The sequence below is a fragment of the Branchiostoma floridae genome, chromosome 11 (genome assembly GCF_000003815.2).
Source record: "Branchiostoma floridae strain S238N-H82 chromosome 11, Bfl_VNyyK, whole genome shotgun sequence".
NCBI lineage: Eukaryota > Metazoa > Chordata > Leptocardii > Amphioxiformes > Branchiostomatidae > Branchiostoma > Branchiostoma floridae.
In genome coordinates, this window is record NC_049989.1 from 18,988,646 (window position 1) to 19,006,881 (window position 18,236).

Genomic DNA, 18,236 nt, shown 5'->3' on the forward strand with positions numbered 1-18,236 from the left:
ATTTTGAGGAGTGAATCTATTCAGAGGATGAACGGAACTGAAACACTCAGATGAAATTCTCCCAACACAATTTTCTCCTTGCTTTCTTGCATATTGTTTTCATACAACATTTGAATATGATTTGGTCCTTAACTACATATACTTGTGTGCAGTGAGGTCAGTATGGATGTTATCGCTTCCAGGAGTTTTTGTCACCGTAACCCTTTTCCAAGAAGGAGAGGGCTACTGTAATTCGGCCTTTTTTGTCATCATTCCTCAACATGCACCTTGGAACTAAGTTGCTTCAACATTTACCAGCATACTATCACCAGGGGTCTGACCCACAGAAGGGCTGGGACTGAGGGGATGCAGAATACACAGTGTCAGCCTTGTCACAAAGTTTTAGAGTAGGGGGCTAATGTCTGAAAGTAGGAGGCGAGCCACGAAGTGGCGAGGGGGGGTAGGTACGGGAGGGGGGTTTCCCCCCATCCCGTTGGGGGGTCTGGGGGGCCTCCCCCTGGGAAAATTTTTAAATTTAGACCCCTAAATATGGTTTTGGGGTGTATTTTGGGTAACTTTTATTATCATCTTATAACTTTGAATTGACAAAAAAACAATTCCTGAATTTCAAAAAAATTGGGCATAGCTTCCCCGCTATGACCCCTAACCGGGGGCCAACGGTGCCTTCAAGTTCAACAAGTGGAGCAGTATACACAACTCCAAGTCATGTATTTCCTGCTTGGAACTTGAGGCAAGTCTTCATGAAAAAATGTTGAAAACATTGGGCAAAGCCATTCTTGTTAGATCCTTGATAAATCTAATCATCTTGATCATGGTAATTACCAAAATATCATTAAAAGAGAAGACAGCAAAAATCTGTGCATTTGCTTACAAGTTACAGGGAATGTAATGACCAATGTACTTTCTCAAGCATTCCCACAAACACACCTCAAAAATTTCCTCTGAAATCATTAGAAAAATGTTATGAGGTAATGTCCAAAATAAGCACAACCTCCCCTGATGTTTTGATCATAGACTTTGCCCAAATCGCACTGTAGCCACTCCCCCGATGTCTTGGCCTTTGAAGCGTAACATGAGAAACCTGGGAACTCCCTTGGAACAAGCAAAATGTTTCAATTTCACAAGCAGCATGGGGCTTTGTCAGAGAGGAACTAGAATTTTTCTCTCTCCACAGGTTACCTCAATAAAAAACAGTTTAGTGTAGAAAGTTACCAGGGAAAGATTGACACAGAAAGCTGAGAAAGATACATTCTGCCAGCAGAAATGTTGGGATGGTTCCCATGCCAACGGCACACCCCTAGACCCGTCACAGGCCAGGGCACTGGCCAGGACGGCATTCCCTCAAAGGTTGCGATGTATCAACTCCGCCCCCTAGGAGGCGTGTAGCCCTTTGGGGAGGCCAGGGCCGGCATTCCCTCAAAGGTTCATATACATTAACTCCGCCCCCTAGAGGCGTGTAGCCCTTTGGGGAGGCCATCAGTGGGCTTGCGGCACGTGCAGACGTGCGTAAACAACAAGGATAACCTTCCACATGCATGGAAATTCATCAAAATGACGGGGTTTTGAGACCCCGAAGACCTAGTTAGCTATCAGAAAACTATCAGAGGTTTATCAAAACAAATTGCTGGGGGATTTTGTAACGCAGAGCACTGGATTTAGGCTTTTATTTTTTGAAATTTTAGACAAATGTAACCGGCAGAAAAATGCAAGTAGCCGGCGATTCCTGCCGCCTGCCGGCCTGTTCTGACAAGGCTGAGTGTTGCATGTTATTTATGCCATGGCCAACCATGAAATCACAGTGACACGCTTCAATGTGAAATGTGCCAGAACGTGACCAAGTTTCGTGTTCTCAACAACCGCATAGTGGATATAAGCTATTCAAAGCAGCACACATGATGCACACGTAGCCTATTTGAATGAATGTTTGGAGGCCTGTGTGATAACAGTAGAACCCAACACCTGCCACCTGGTCTGGAACACCAGCATCAAAATGTTATAACTGACCAGATATGACACACAATATAATATAGCTTCAACCTACCTGTAGATGTTGACGTCCCTGGTCTGGCCAATCCTGTGGCAGCGGTCCTGCGCCTGGGCGTCCATGGTGGGGTTCCAGTCGCTGTCGTAGAAGATCACGGTGTCCGCGCCCGTCAGGTTCACGCCGATCCCCCCACTCCGCGTGGACAGGATGAACACGAAGATGCGATAGTCGGCGTTGAACCTCTCCATCAGAGCCTGGTACAGACAATGTAAATGTAAAATTAGTTATTAAACTAGTCTTGATGCCTTAGATATCGTTAACTCTGATACTTCCAACGTGTACCCTAAGATCACCACATTATCATCATCACTGGTCACCACATCAACAACAACAAAAACTTCAAGCGATCTTCAAACCTTGTGGTTATCTTGTGGTTAAGGTTGTTGGCTTATAATTCTGATGAAAATGAGTACCTAGCTTCACTTAGAAATGTCCTCTACGATGCTATGTAAAGCCGGGTCTTTGAGGGCAGCCACAGCACGTTTAAGACCATACAGATTTATCGGTCCATCCTGGGGTGAGTGGATCAAACTTTACAGTCTGGTCTTATGCCTTATGCCCCGATGAAGGCAGCCCAAAGCTTGTCAAACACAACAAAGACAAACCTGACCCTTCTCTGCTCTACCCTTGTGGTTCCATCAACTCCTATGAATTCCTGCCCGCGTGTGAGTGTGAGTCAACTTTTAACAACGTGCCACTGTGCTAGTCTTAAAAGTCTTAAAGAAGCCTGACCTGTCTCTGCTCTATCCTGGTTGTCCCGTCCAGCCTGAGGTAGATGTGCCCGTGGTAGTTATAATAAACACAACAAACAAACAAACAAACATCCTGACCTGTCTCTGCTCTATCCTGGTTGTCCCGTCCAGCCTGAGGTAGATGTGCCCGTGGTAGTTATAATAAACACAACAAACAAACAAACAAACAAACATCCTGACCTGTCTCTGCTCTATCCTGGTTGTCCCGTCCAGCCTGAGGTAGATGTGCCCGTGGTAGTTATAATAAACACAACAAACAAACAAACAAACATCCTGACCTGTCTCTGCTCTATCCTGGTTGTCCCGTCCAGCCTGAGGTAGATGTGCCCGTGGTAGTTATAATAAACACAACAAACAAACAAACAAACAAACATCCTGACCTGTCTCTGCTCTATCCTGGTTGTCCCGTCCAGCCTGAGGTAGATGTGCCCGTGGTAGTTATAATAAACACAACAAACAAACAAACAAACAAACATCCTGACCTGTCTCTGCTCTATCCTGGTTGTGCCGTCCAGCCTGAGGTAGATGTGCCCGTGGTAGTTATAATAAACACAACAAACAAACAAACAAACATCCTGACCTGTCTCTGTTCTATCCTGGTTGTGCCGTCCAGCCTGAGGTAGACGTGCCCATGATAGTTGAGGAAGCGCTCCAGCACGTCCAGCATGCGGGTCATCTGGGTGAAGATCAGCACCCGATGCTGGCCCTGCTTCAGCTGACGCAGGAGCTTGTCTAGTCTCTGCAGTTTTCCTGCAAGCAAGAGGTTGAAATGACTTGTCAAAAACAATGGCACATTTTGAGGTTTGTGTAATAAAAAATATTATTTCTGACTTGATAATGGCAACAGTACTGCAACTATTCAGGTTTCCTTATAACAAATAATTATATAAAAAAATAACATGGTTTTGAGTTTGTGTCTTACCATGTTTAGGATCTTTTAAATATTCCTTCTTTCTAAGATGAATAAATCAAACTGTAAAGTCACTCATCTACTAATGATCTAGCATTTCAAGATTTTCTAAGATCCAAAAAGGCCTTTTTTTAAACCTCAGCAAACTTTTCTGCTTGTGGACTTCAAACATACTTCTAGAGTAACTGCTTTTTGGTGTATTTCCTGTTACTAGTATACTGATTACCACACAAACTCACCACAATCGTACTGCACCAGTCTTGGGTCGGGGAACTGTGTGAGCATGCCCCTCTCCACACGGTGGTAGCAGCGCAGTCGAGGCACCACCTCCCGATGCAGGGCCATGTCCAGCACCTGTCTCCTCTGCACCAGGGAGGGAGGGGGGTGCGACGTGTGCATAGTGATGGGAGGGGCCGACACCCGCGGGACCTCAAACACATACCTGTAGAGGAGACAGCACTGGTTTAAATATCTCATATAGTGTGCAATTCTAGACATGTAGTATCAAAACTGGAGATTCCAGAAAGTATGGTGCCTTATGTGGCACAATGGCTAGGGTGTTTGCCCCCCCCCCATCAAGAATTCAAAATGTTCTGAATTCAAATCCAACATATGCCCTGATATCCTGCCCATGGGAAAGGCAGTCAACACAACTTTCCTCATGTCAAAATAGTACCTCGCTTTGGTGACGGACATAACTTGGATGAGATACTACTCAACGATCTTCCAAGTACACATAGCACCACAACAGCTGTATTCAACTTTGTGAGCATGAAGAACGAATGGCATTTGGGGGGCATTGCTGTTACCCTGGGTATACATAGAAATACCTGCACAAGTCAATTTTATCTACATCTAACCTGTCATGTATGTGCAGTCACTATTTTAAGTCCTGAGTTTACTTATGACATCTGTGTCCTACCCACACACAAGGGGTACATAACAACTACCCTCTGCACAGTGGTGAACAGGACAACTCTCTCTGTCCCCATTAAATTCCCACAGAGAAATGGGAGCTTCAGCTGTGGGGGTATAGGACCGGGGACTGAGCACAGCAGCATGCATTATCCAGAAGTTTGTGCGCCCTGCTTTTGGACTGGAAGAATGGAAGTTTGAATCCTGGCTGTTGTAGCTAACTTGACATAAACGCCCCTCAGAAGGTTTGCAGTCCTCAGGATTGGCCTGGACCTTCGTTCTTAAAAAGAGTCAAGTCAAAACTTACATAGAATCCCACTCAGAAAATGAATAAAATCTGTTCTATGTGGAGAAGCGATCCCTACAGACAGGATTATTGATCCCTTTGTCAATGTGAAAAGTTATCAAAGGGGCCACCAAAAAGTGATCACAATGACCAGGTGGTCCTTACCTAGAGTTGAGCGACTTGTACAGGTTTGACTGTCGTTTAGCGTGATTAAATTACAGCAGCCCGTCCAACATCAGCCGGCCTCCTAGGGGAAGGGCAAGTTACAGCCCTGGACAGTACAGTTTGTGTTACACAGACTAACTGTAGTTCGCGACTTGTATTCCATACCCAAGACTAGTACAGGTGTGACTGTACAATGTACTTTGAGCAAATCTAGCCTGTAAACCTACCTATCGATGAGTTCCCCCAGTTCCTCTAGTCTCTGCTCAGGGGTGGGTAGAAGTGTTCCCAGCACGCCGGTGGAGCTCCAGTAGACCGCGGGGTGGTTATAGTTGCGCGTGTTGTACATATTATGACAGTTCACCAGCCCAACGCTTCTCCAGCTGTTGGCGGAATACTTGGAGCAGCGCAGGTCGAAAATGTCCGAGACTTTGCTGACCAGGTCGGCGCCGTACACGGGCTTGGCAGAGCAGCGGAACCTGTTGGCTTCTGCTATTCTCAGCAGGGTCTCTTTGTGTTCCTTCTCTTCTTGTTTTTCAAGATACTCCTATGGAAAGAGAGGATTGTCTTTCAGTCAGATAATAGAGATAAACCATACCAGTACATCTTTCTAAACACATGTGCTAAGACTAAAACCAATGTAATTCACAGAATAGACTTAACTTTCAACTTAGTCAACTTTCAATGATTCATTAGATAATTTGATGACAGTGACAAGCAGTGTGGGTGTGTATTTCAAACTGTCAAAATGCTATGTTGCACAAAGACAGTGAAAACATTTCTTGGACTTCATCTGCTGTATGTCTAGCATTTAAAAATCATTGTGCCTTTCTACGTCAAGTTCAACCTGTTGTACCTATGCTAGCAAAAATAGGATAAGACATTCTTCTTGGAGTTGTAGATTTAATGTGGAAGATGTATAATATTTACTAATAAAGATATCAGTTTGGGTTAGTTTGTTTCCCTCCTTGGGACCATGGAGACATGAGAAGTCCCCACGGCTCGTACCTGGGGATTTTGTTATCGGCCATTTTTAAACTTCCTGCACCAAAGGGCAACGGAACAAGAAGCCTCTATGGCCTATGGGAACAATGCATTCTCAAATATCTACAAAGCTTCTATAGATCTATAAAAACTGAACTTTTCTGTCATTGGGAGCCAAAGTGCTGAATGGTGCAGGCATTAGAAATGAAGCTGGTCTCGGGGCATGCAAACTGTTCACTGGATGTTTATACATCTTAAGTATCTTATGCAGAGAACTCAAGCTTCAGAAAGCTCTCAAATCAAGGTCCTCACATGAATTTGCCTTTTACGAAGTTTTACAATCGCAACACTTTAATTTCCAAAACAGGATTTTCTATCCTAAACCAGTGTAATTGTTCATTTGCTGTAACAGCTAATATTTTCTTCATATTTAACAGTTAAGAGTCATTGCACGAGACAACCAGGCAAAACCAGGCAGAGGCCGGAAGATGGGGGTCTGCCAAATCGGCTCATACTTTGTATGTGTGATAAGAATGAGGAACTAGTAACAGCCATATAGTTAAAACCCTTCAGCTATTTTTCGTTTTGGTTTTCTCGTGCAATGACTCTTAATACGCTGATGTCAACGGCAGTTCTAAGCTCTGATAGGTTCATAACAGAAGAAGAAGTGGCAGAAAAAGAAAGAAGAACACATCAGCAAAAAATCATATGTTTTTTCTACGGGAAACGTAAAATGTACCCACCAAATGGAATGGTGACTTCTCTGCTGGTTTCTTCTGTACCGTAGACGTGGCCGTGGTTTTCACTACAGATGTGGACACTGTTGGCGCCGTGCTGACCGTGGTCGTCACTGTTGCCGTGGTTGCAGATACCGTGGTAACTGTCGTCCTGGCGATGGCGGTTGTCGGCGTGGCAACAGGTGCGGGAACTGCTCCCGCTGGTGCGCCCGACACTGTAAGATAACGGATCACTGGACATTCCAGCAAGGATTTGAAGAAGAGAATTAACCTCAGAGGAATTTGCGATTGTGGTGATCAGTTGAGTGGAAGTTTAAGACAAAGATAAAATAAACGTAGCTGTAAAATCATGTCAAAGAGGTAAACATGTTGATACAGCATGGTGTAGAGGGAGATAAATATCACTCTTTAAAAAGTACGGATATTTACAGATTGGCCTTTATCAATATGGACCTCCAGATCATCTTATCTCTAGTTTGAATAGCTCGAGTACACTAGCATGCTTAAGGTAAAAAAAAAGACTCACCTTTGCATGCAAAAAACAAGAATATGAACACCATGGCTTGTTTGATAAACAACAACTGTTTTTATCTAATCGCGACTCTTACCAACCGCCCCATGCACAAATCATGCACGACCAAACGGCCTTCAGCTGCTGACTGATCTAACCTTTAGGGGCTGTCGTTAACCCAGCCGTGGTCACGCCTGTCGCTCCGCTAACGCTCGCCCCGCTAACCACGACAATGTTCCCCGCGGACGTGAGCGGCGCCATCTTCACAATGGGTTTCGCGGTACTGGTGACTGTTACAGTTTTAGGCAGCTGGACGGTGACCGCCGGTTTGCTGACTTGTTGCGGAGGCGTCTGTGCTTGGCGAGGGTGCGCTGTGGTGAGCGTGATGACCTGGACGGGGGAGTGAGATATACTCTTCTTCAGAGAGTATTTAGGGAAGGGAAGGGGGTGTTAGATATCACGGCAAACCACTCCCTAGTGTTCTACAGCACTGCAAACCACACGATCACAGAAGTTTTCGATCACAGAATGAATTCCATTTCTAAAACACACATAACTTTTGAGTTACAGTGTAGGGCTGTGAAACTAAAATTTTCAGGTGCAGGTCCAGGGGTTTAGGTCAAGGTCCGCACCTGGGCCTGTACTTAAACTTGTTTCAATTATTTGGAAGTTCATCATCTTTTGTAGTGGTAAAATTTCATCTTTGTATGAGCAGCCACATTCTTTTAACCTCAAGGTTTTTCTATTTTCAAGTTCAAAAGTATTAGATCATTCTTTGAGGATCTATCTCTCATTATCATTTAGTCGAATGAGAGATGGTATCCTCAACACTAGTGTTTCAATTTGTTTTAGTGCACAAGAATTTCCTGGCTAGTACCTGAATAAATTTATAGGTACAGGTACAGTGTATCACAGCCCCAGGAGAGTACTAGAGGCAGTGTACAAAATACTTTTCTGTGTCAGGTTGCACAGTTGCACAGTGTGCAACCTGGGGCAAAAACTAGGTTGCACAACTGAATTTCAAGTTGCACCACCCACAATTCACTAATTTCTGAAAAATTTAGTACAATACATGTTTGGCTGATATGAAATGGAGCTGCCTCTGTCCATTTATTTCTTCCAAGTAAATTGAGAACAAAATCCTAAAAATCTAAGTTGCACCCTGTGCAACCTGAGTTTAGAAGTAAGTTGCACCAAGCAAAAAGTGGTTGCAATGTGCAAGTGGGTATTTTGCACGCTGTAGAGGATGTTGCTTCCCTACCTGTGGCTGCTGCTGCTGCGCCTGTTGTACGATCAGAGCTTGTGGCTGCTGCGCTATCTGTGTGTGGGGCGTCGGGACTCTCTGTACCGTCACAGTCTGGGTGACAAGTCCTGCCCCTTGGGTAGCTGCAACAGAGAGACAAGAACACCTTGCTTATTGTTTTATCAACTCTTTTAGCTGTCACATGTAACTGCGACAGCTAGTCTTCGAGGAGTAACAAAATAACACAGAAAACATGGACACCTTCTTAAACAGTCACAAATGTCTGAACTAGACTTTTCAAGAAAAATTTAGCTGTCAGAGTTTGTGTAGTGGCTTGATCAGTACCCAGTGCTTGTCGTTCACGGAAAGTCAGAAGTCTAACGCGTAAAAATCATCACTTCAAGCCAACATATGCACAAAACTTGTAATTCCGTACAATCTTGTCATACATGTATCCAAATCTCATCCCAACACAACATAGACTGCTGCAATGGCCAAGGATGTAAAGTGTTAGCCTTGCATTCAGTCGGTTGTACGTTTGATCAAAAGCTAAGTTATTAAAAGACTTACTGGCACATACTGCTTAGTACTCAGCAAAAAGAGTTTGGAAGTTGAACTCACTCCATTACAAGTTGACTAGCCCCCTGCTGTAGTGACTGTACAAAGTTGTGTTGGCCCAAGGACTAATGAAACAATGAGTATTTTCTGGTGTGGATAGGTCTTTTAAAACATATGCTATCAGTTGCTCAGATATACAGAAACATGAAGAAACTGACCAGGAGATGATGTTCTGGACAGTAGTTGTGCCTGAGACTGGGGGACAGCAGTGACAATGTTGGGGCTGGCAGTCCTCAGGATCTGATGTCCCGTCGTCGTCTGAATTATCTGTACAAACCCTCCTGTAAGACAAGATGTCAGCCGTTTATTTTCTAGCATTTTGTTTTAATCGAAATAACAAATGCACACTTGCTTGAGCCAAGTCGATTGCAGAGTACAGTCAACTCTGCCCAAGAAAACCACTCAAGGGACCAATAAATCCGGTCTGTGTGAATCGGTGGTCATATAAACAGGATTCTTAGTGCTCCTGTCAATAAGGAGAATCATCTAATGGATCACCAAAGGCAAAGGTGTCACAATGGCCAAGTGGCTCTGATGTAGATGTGGTAGCTTGAACAGGTTTGACTACAATACTAAATTGATATGCTTTGTGTGCAGTGAGGTCAGTATGGATGTAATCGCTTCCAGGAGTTTTTGTCACCGTAACCCATTTCCAAGAGGGAGAGGGCTACTGTAATTCGGCCTTTTTTGTCATCATTCCTCAACTTGCACTTATTGGACAAGGTAGTGTTTATAAACCTAAACTTTCATGAGAGAAGCATCAGTATCATGCCCAAGTATGTGATAGCCCAAAGAAATCTGTACTCTTGGTATGAAATTACAGAATTGGTACTTTTCACTTACAACCATGGTCTGGAGAAGGTCATGAGGCCAAAGTCTACAATGTGTGATGGGCTTGAACAGTTATTTCATACACTAAAACGAAAAGAAATGGTTACCTGGCAACTGCCTGATCTGTCCGGTGGGAACCGTGAGTCTCGCGCCTTGCTGAGTCTGGTGGATCTGCACTGTGATTGGCTGAGAGGGAACCAATGGTTGTCTTACACCACCCACCGTGGTGGTCGCCGGCGTCAGCTGGGCGATGGACACTACCTCACCTGGAAGAGAAAGATAATTTCAGTAACCAGCTAAAGGTGGTAAAGGCTGTCCTCTAGATATAGTTGTTGCCGTCATTTAGAAGTGCTGTTCTAAAATAAGAGTAATAAGAAATCGGATGCACTAGACCTCCTTACACTGGGGAGTAGATCCTCTAACAAGCATAAATTCTGATTGACCAGGGATGCCATTAAGTCACAGTTGAAGACTGTGACCTCTCTGACAGTAATTTTGCCTTTAAGGATGCCATAGAATGTACCATTTTAACTTCAAATGCTCTAAAACTCTGGAACCACCATGGAAAGTGGATGTCCCTGGACCTCTTACAATACTTGTACCTATATTCTGCAACTCAACGCGAAAAGAAATTTGGACCACCTATAATTAAAGCCTGGTATTCCCCTGACCTGTAGGAAGGTTTATACTGTTAAGTGACTAACATGTTTTACCTGTGGGAAGTCTCTGTGTGCCCTGTAGTATAAGTCTCTGCTGTAGCAGTGATGTGGGGATGGTGAACCCAGGCAACTGTTGGGGCTGGGTCGTGATCACGGCAGCCGGGGTCGTCGTGGGAACCATCTGGGCAACGCCCTGCTGTAGAAACCGTACAACACAACAACACACTGGTCACTACATTAGAAAAACACCAGGAATCTACAAGTGCCTACATAATGGCAGTTTGAACACAATCCCATGGAATAGGAGTACTCAGGGGGGATTTGATCTTAGGGTTGAGCCCAGCTTGGACATGTTCAAAGGGATTACATTTGTCATTTCAGGTGGTGACATAAAGGCCCGGTGTATGACGAAGCTTCAGGCATAACTTCAAGCCTTTATCAAGTGTAAGAGTGACCTGGTGTGCTTAGCTCAAGATGCAAACTGTACCAAAGCTACATTATTGTTCAAGATACTTAAACAATGACAGATGATGACTGAAAGCTAGCTTTAACCATCTTTAGTTTTTAGTCATATACAAGTGAACTATACAAGTGAGACACAAGCTTTGCTGCATATCTAATAATAAGAAACTACAAACCTTTACTTGCTGCTGCTGCTGTTGTTGTTGTTGTTGCTGCTGTTGTTGTTGTTGTTGTTGCATCTGTGACACGATGGTGACAGCCTGCGACGGTGTGAGGGACGCTGCGACCTTGGGCTGTACAGGGGCCACTGGGACAGTAGTGGTGACAGCAGGGACAGCAACCTGCTGCTGTATCGGTTGCACAACTATGGAACAGCAATGTAAAATAATCAAAGTGGGGATTGTAACTTAAACAATTAAAACAAGCAGTTTTATTGAATAAGAAAACATATTTATAGCAAAAATAATGAAGTTAAGAGACTGAAAAATTCCAGGCCCAAACAGCAAAATATATTAATGAAATGCTCTGAAGTGCACTTGCTTCGGAATCGAAAATTTTGCTCATTCAGCTGACAAAACATCATGTAACTTACATACAATGTCTTTTTATTGTAATAACATTATCTTGTCTCTTTCAGCACTTTCTTTGAGGAATGGGCTTTGCAAAATACAGTATTTAATACTTACAGTTTACTAACTCTTAGTAGGCTTGGAGCTTAGTACATGTGTCATGTTTCATCTGAATCACAGTTACATGAAACATAAGTCATTACCTTGGACAGGTGGTGAAGCTCTAGCAGGCGACGCTGATGCCACAGCCGGAGATTTCACCCTTGGTGGCACGACAGCTACAGAAAACACCACGGGAGATGCCCGTGGGCTAGACTGTGCCGCCACCGCTGCAGGGGTGAGTGGAGATGCCCTTCCGGTCTCCTTGGGCGTCGGAGCAGGGGGTTGGAACAGGCTGGGTCTGAGCTTCATGGGGGGTAAGCGGGGAGGGGGGTCTGGTTGGGAGTCAATCTCCTCGATGAGTTGTCTGGAGGCTTGTAGTTGGTTAACACGGTGAGCAGCATAGGCGGGGAGACTCAGTTCCAAGTCTGCCAGGCACAGGTTTAGGTACCCTAGGTTCACATGCTGCAATAAAAGAGAATGCATCTTACTTAGTACTCATCTTTGTCCAAACTGAAAGTGATAAAAATCTAGTGTTATGTAACTGATGATTGTGTCTGCCAGGCACAGGTTTAGGTACCCTAGGTTCACATGCTGCAATAGAACAGAAGACTACTTACTACTCATTATGGAAAAATAAGTGTTGTAAGATTTTCTAGGAGAAAAACTGATAATAATGTCTGCCATGAACAGGTTTAAGTGCCCAAGGTTCAAATGCTATACAGAAGAAAAACCACCAACGTCTATCTGCATATAAACAACCACTGATCTTGCAGCCCTAAAACTAGACTCACAAAAACATCTTTCAATGCAGTTCTTGACTTTTAGTAGAATGCTTTTTTACAGGTTAACAGTTTGTAAATATAAGTGTAGGTTGTGTATGTGGTCAAATACGCTGTTCAAATGAAGGTATACACGAGCACAGCCTGCCAAGTCCACAAGTCGGTCTCCGAGGGTTTGCGACTGAATCATCACCAGACCAGATGACTCGTCTTATCAACCTCGTTTTCTATCAGTTATTTCAAATATGTAAGGCATTTCATCGAAAGTTCATCAGACAAAAATGTTGATACCAACAGTTGAAGATTGTAACCAAAGATTTTGTGTGTCTTGAAATTCAAAGCATCTTTTTCTGTTTAAGTTCCATTTCAAGCACAAAATCTAGACACTGCCAAAATCTCCCTTTCATTCCTTCGGCAAACTCAAATATTGCTGAAACAGTGCTACCATTTGCACTAAACAAGCTGGGAAGGCATCTGCCTGGCGAACGTCAGACTTGAGGGCAACCAGATTTCTGAGCTACCTGCAAAACTTCATCCAATCCATTTCTCATAACATAAGGTTCGTGGGTATCACATAAGAATCGTGCATATCCTATAAGGTTTGTACGTTTTCACTTAGTGATTTGTGCGAATCACATAAGATTCGTACGAATTTCATGAGGTTCAAGCAAATGCTTAGGCACTCCTGGTAACCACAGATGTAAAAAATAGGGCCTCACCTGAAATGGATGATACTCCACTACCCTGTGTACCAGAGAGGCTGTGTAGTAGCAGATTCCCTCAGTGTTGAAGGGAGAGATGATGGGCCGAGGGTCGAACAGGTCTGGGTGGTTACACACCTTCCTCAGCTGCATCAGGATGTTGATCACACTCATGAAGTGGCCAGAGGCAAGGGTCTCCCTCGTTCTGAAGGGCAAGGAGAAAAACAAGGTAAAACTCTATCGGCAAGGGTATCCCTCATTCTGAAAATCAGGGAAAATAAAAGCACAAACAAACAAACAAGGTTTAGACCTTATTAGCAAGGGTCTCTTGTTTTGAAAATCAAGAAAACGCTAGTAAAGAATAGAGTGCAGACCTTCTATCTCTGAAGCAATCAGGCATAGGGGGAAGAAAATGTCTGAACAGCACATGCTGTACACATTCTTGTTACATTTTATTTTCATTTGTACTTCTTTAAAAAATTAGCACCTCTTCTTAGTTTCCAACTAAAGGCAAAATAATGATGATGAAAACTTCTGACAAAGTTTTCTGTGAGCTAATCAGTACCCAGTGCTTGTCAGATCATGTATGATCAGAAAAGTATGAGTTAGTTCATCAAGTTAGCTGCACATTTGGACTTAAGCCTTTTTAGCAATAAGTATTGTAATGCCTGATTTTTTTCAATGTACTTTTATGTTGACTGTAATATGAACTTATTATTACCGATAACAAACATTTTTTTACATGTAATTGCTGCTACATGTACCATGAAGATTTTATTCCGAGAATAAGTTACATTTTCTCAGACTGCAAAAGTTTGGTACAGAGAAGACAAAGTATGTACCAGTTATGGGAAAGATGGAAGAGAACTTACTTGGCTTGAGACATGAAGTCATCGTAGAGGAACCTTTGTCTCTTGGACAGGCGACACGTCACCACGTGTTCGTATTTGTTGGGGAGCTGCTTTTCCACATCTTGTTTTAGTCTTCTCAGGAGGAACGGTCTCAGCACCTGGGCAAGGGAGGAAAGAGTACAGTGGTATTAGTGTGGACACCTCAGGTTTGGAACAAAACCTGATATCAGTACATGAACTCAGCAAATTCAGTTCAACTGTTGCAACTTTCTGGAAAATGGAAAAGAATAATCTCCTGGCAAATTTGGAACTAAGGTTTCCAAAGAGAATAAACTTGTATTGCAGTTTTAATACTATTTTTTTTTTATTATAGCAATTAATCAATCAAAATTTATTCTCATCCACATAGCCAAAACGAGATATGTTTTTGACTTCTAGTGTTAACCCTTCTTCAACAGATTAACGATATCTTGTGAACACATGTAAGAGTAGGTAGTGTATGTGGTCAAATACGCTGTCCAGGTGAGGGTATACACCGGCACAGCCTGCCAAGTCCACAAGATGGTCTCCGAGGGTTTGCGACTGAGTCATCACTACAGCAGATGACTCGTCTTATCAACCTCGTTCATTTCAAAGACTTTTTTTATCATCAAACCTTTTCCTAAGCTTATAATTTGTAGTCCGAGTACCATCCTCTGTAGTGACCACTGGCTCAATCCTTTTGCTTCCTAACCACGCTTGCTTAGCAAGTGAAAGGACTGAATCAAATAAATCGGTCACTACAGAGGATGGTACTCAAGCTAAAAAATTTCACTAGTCTTGACGAAACATACAAATTTGCAGTTAACAATTTGCTCTACAAGATTCTTTTCAATGATGCCTTATGCTCACAGTTGGATGAAAGCTGGATAAATAACTGAGAAAATAAAATTTAAACCAACAAACCTCCAGGAAAAGAACTGAGAAAAAAAATGTAAAAAAAAATCCTTTCGTACCTTGTGTAGTCTTCTTATCAGTCCCTCATTGTACTCCGTGTTCCCCTCGATCATGCCTGTGACTGGGTTGGAGAACCACTCCCTGAACTCCCTGTGTGACTGGAACACGTGGGGCATGAGGAAGTGCATCAGCGACCACAGCTCCATCAGGTTGTTCTGCAGGGGAGTTCCTGTCAACAACAGCCTCCGCTGGCTTTGGAAGTTCAGCAGAGTCTGCCAGCGCTGAGACTTGAAGTTCTTGATGTTCTGAGCCTCGTCTAAGACCAGGTATTTCCACTTCTTGCGCCTGAAGGACTGGTGGTCCTGGATGACCAGTTTGTACGAGGTGATGCAGACGTGGAATGAGTTGGGCTTGGTCCAGCCCTGACGCTTCTGTTTGCGCTCCTTCTGGTTTCCGTAGTAGGTGAGGATCTTGAAGGCTGGACACCACTTCTTGAACTCCATCTCCCAGTTTAACATGACGCTTGTGGGAACCACGATCAGATGGGGACCCCAGATACCTGGAAATAATGACACAAGTAAATCAAACGCCAGAGATTTAGCTGCAAATACATACCGTAATACATAATCCTCTGGAAGTGACAGACACTATTCAATAATCAACAGGCAGCAATATCTTGCTGTCTACCTACTGCATTTTGTGACTTTAGAAAAATAGACATTTTCAATAAGATAGAACAAGATGCCAGGAAGTCCAACAGCGTTAAGTTGAAGTTGTGGAATAAAAAAGTGCAAAAGCCTCAAAATACACAATCTACCCAGTTGCTGGAGTCATCGTTAAGTTGTGTACCTTATTACCTATAGGTCTAACTTTTATCGACATGACACCAAAATGCTTTTCTGACCTTTGGTCACACACCAGGTAGCAAAACAGCGCTTTACCTATTGCAATCTCGTCTGTTGACAACAAAAATATTGTGTGACTCAAGATGACTAAACAGAGTGAAGGTCTGAAAAGTTTTCCTGATGCCCCCCTCATCTTTTAAGAGTTGTGAATAAAAACAACAACAAACCTTTATCGCAGGCGAGATGACCGAACAGAGCAATGGTCTGGATGGTTTTCCCCAAACCCATCTCGTCTGCCAGGATGCCGTTGAGCTTCTTGTCATACATGGTGACGAGCCAGTCCAGCCCAATGTGCTGGTACTCTCTCAGGGTGTGCTTCAGTAAGAACGGCACAGGAGTCTTCACCTGAGGGAACAAAACACGTTCAAGGTCTCAATCATTTATTTCTCTGTATGGGTACACGAAATGGGTTTGGTGTAAAAAAAAAATGATAGCTGCATGAACATGTTTACAGCCATATTTCCTCTTAGGTACCTCAACTGATCTCAAACATAGAAGTGGTGTGGAGGATTGTTTCACTTTGTAATTTAAGAAATTTGCAGGTAACTTTCAGCAGTGGCACACTGGCTTGAAGGTGCACAGTCCTGGGTTTTGAGTGACTGTCAATCACAAATTTGACTATTCAACCACTGATGACATGGTCTTGTCACTAGAACTTAACTATGGTTAATACTGACATACTGAGGCCATATAGATCTTGCAACCATTAAGTCAACCAGTGCTAATCAGTACCCAGTGCTTGTCGGATCATGTATGATCAGAAAAGTATAAGTAGGTTCATCATGTTAGCAGCAAGTGTTCAAATCTCTTTGTATATTCCCACTGACCTGTGTTGTACTTAGCGTGTACCCTGTAGGCTGGCAGGCTGCGGCATCAGCAGCGATGTCTGTGATCTCCTTGCTTGGACCCTTGCCTTCTTGCTGCGTCTTAAAACAAAAAGGACAATATTAAGAATATGACATGACAGACTTCACACCTTCAGCCATGCTGTGAGTGTAAAGAAATTTGACAAATCTCTACCCAGCTCTACCAATGGTCTTTCTTTAATCATAAATGCCTACAAATAACCTTTTAATGATGTCCAGCAATGTGTTTGTTGTGTCACAGCAATGGCCACTGATATTTGGGCAATGACTAATGATTATCAGTTGATCATCAGTCGTTACGTATTCTCCGTCCTGCAGGCTTTCAGCCGGGCATGCATCCAGTAGTCATTTGGACGCACTATTCTAGAAATAACAAGAAATTGGACACACTGGATGCCCTTACACTTGGGAGCAGATCCTCTGACAAGTATGTCCTTACCGATGATCCCTCCTGTGGCTGGTGGTTCTCCTTGTCCCCGTGGATGAGATACTCCATTCCGATGTCTGCCATCTCCTCCTCCTCTTCATCACTGGGCTCCTCTGTTTCTGATTCTACACAGAAAAACAACAACCATGATTCTATTATGACCAATACACTCCAGGTCTATTTCTTTATAACGTTGATTAAAGTCATTCATTCACGTTAAACTGCCCCATTCAATCAAATGCTATGGAAAATTCTACACAGAACAACTATGACTCAACTACAAACATATCTGAAGTACTATTCATTCATGATAAATTTGTACTGATGAAACATTTATTGTTGTGTGAACAAAGTTGAAACAAAGCTCTTAAAAAAACTGCAAGTGAAATGAAAATATGTCAGTCATTAATGCTTGAATGCAACTGTCTACTTTGTGCTTTTACTTAGTAGTACAATTAAAGCAATGAATCATGACATCAGAGGAAGGAATCCCTGCTATGCACTAAGCACAAGAGTGAAGACTTTGTAAGTTAGATACAATGGAGATGTTGGTTGGATCAAATTTGATTGATTGTGAATATGACTTGTCTCCTCTGACAGGATCCACATCAGAAGACAGGAAACTTCTGCATGGGTTTTTAAAAGGAAAACATTTTTCTCTCCCTCAATACGACCAGGAAGACATAAAAGTGTTCAGCTGGCCCGTTGTGAGGGAGTTACTAGTCTCTAAGCACCTCTTAGCTATTCAAATCAAATTTACCAACTTCTTTCATTCAAAATTGACTGCTACAGAATTCCCAGAAGAAATGTCTTGACCAATACCATTTACACAAAAATCTACTGAGTATTTTAAATCCACGGCTGGTTTCAAAAAGATAGTAAATCACTGGTTGATAAAGTTTTTTGTACAAACAAAAAAGTATTCACTCTTTAGATGTTGTGTATCAACACCTTCATAATCCACATTTTACAATTGTCTAACCGCA

The 18,236-nt window shown here is 43.0% G+C and overlaps 1 protein-coding gene across 1 annotated transcript in view; it reads right to left on the reverse strand.

Moving 5' to 3' along the window:
- The window catches only part of LOC118425321 (E1A-binding protein p400-like), a 54,560-nt gene that overhangs the window by 21,245 nt on the left and 15,079 nt on the right, over positions 1–18,236 (reverse strand). The window contains exons 17-35 of the mRNA XM_035834128.1: positions 17,263–17,375; positions 16,785–16,883; positions 16,125–16,302; positions 15,112–15,611; positions 14,138–14,274; positions 13,284–13,470; positions 11,887–12,247; positions 11,291–11,478; positions 10,707–10,848; positions 10,101–10,259; positions 9,321–9,443; positions 8,563–8,687; positions 7,460–7,718; positions 6,797–7,023; positions 5,300–5,616; positions 3,946–4,148; positions 3,377–3,546; positions 2,042–2,238; positions 325–337 (exon numbers count right to left, since the gene is read on the reverse strand). Coding sequence (XP_035690021.1) covers positions 325–337; positions 2,042–2,238; positions 3,377–3,546; positions 3,946–4,148; positions 5,300–5,616; positions 6,797–7,023; positions 7,460–7,718; positions 8,563–8,687; positions 9,321–9,443; positions 10,101–10,259; positions 10,707–10,848; positions 11,291–11,478; positions 11,887–12,247; positions 13,284–13,470; positions 14,138–14,274; positions 15,112–15,611; positions 16,125–16,302; positions 16,785–16,883; positions 17,263–17,375 — 3,698 coding nt within the window. The remainder of the gene's footprint in view (positions 1–324; positions 338–2,041; positions 2,239–3,376; positions 3,547–3,945; positions 4,149–5,299; positions 5,617–6,796; positions 7,024–7,459; positions 7,719–8,562; positions 8,688–9,320; positions 9,444–10,100; positions 10,260–10,706; positions 10,849–11,290; positions 11,479–11,886; positions 12,248–13,283; positions 13,471–14,137; positions 14,275–15,111; positions 15,612–16,124; positions 16,303–16,784; positions 16,884–17,262; positions 17,376–18,236) is intronic.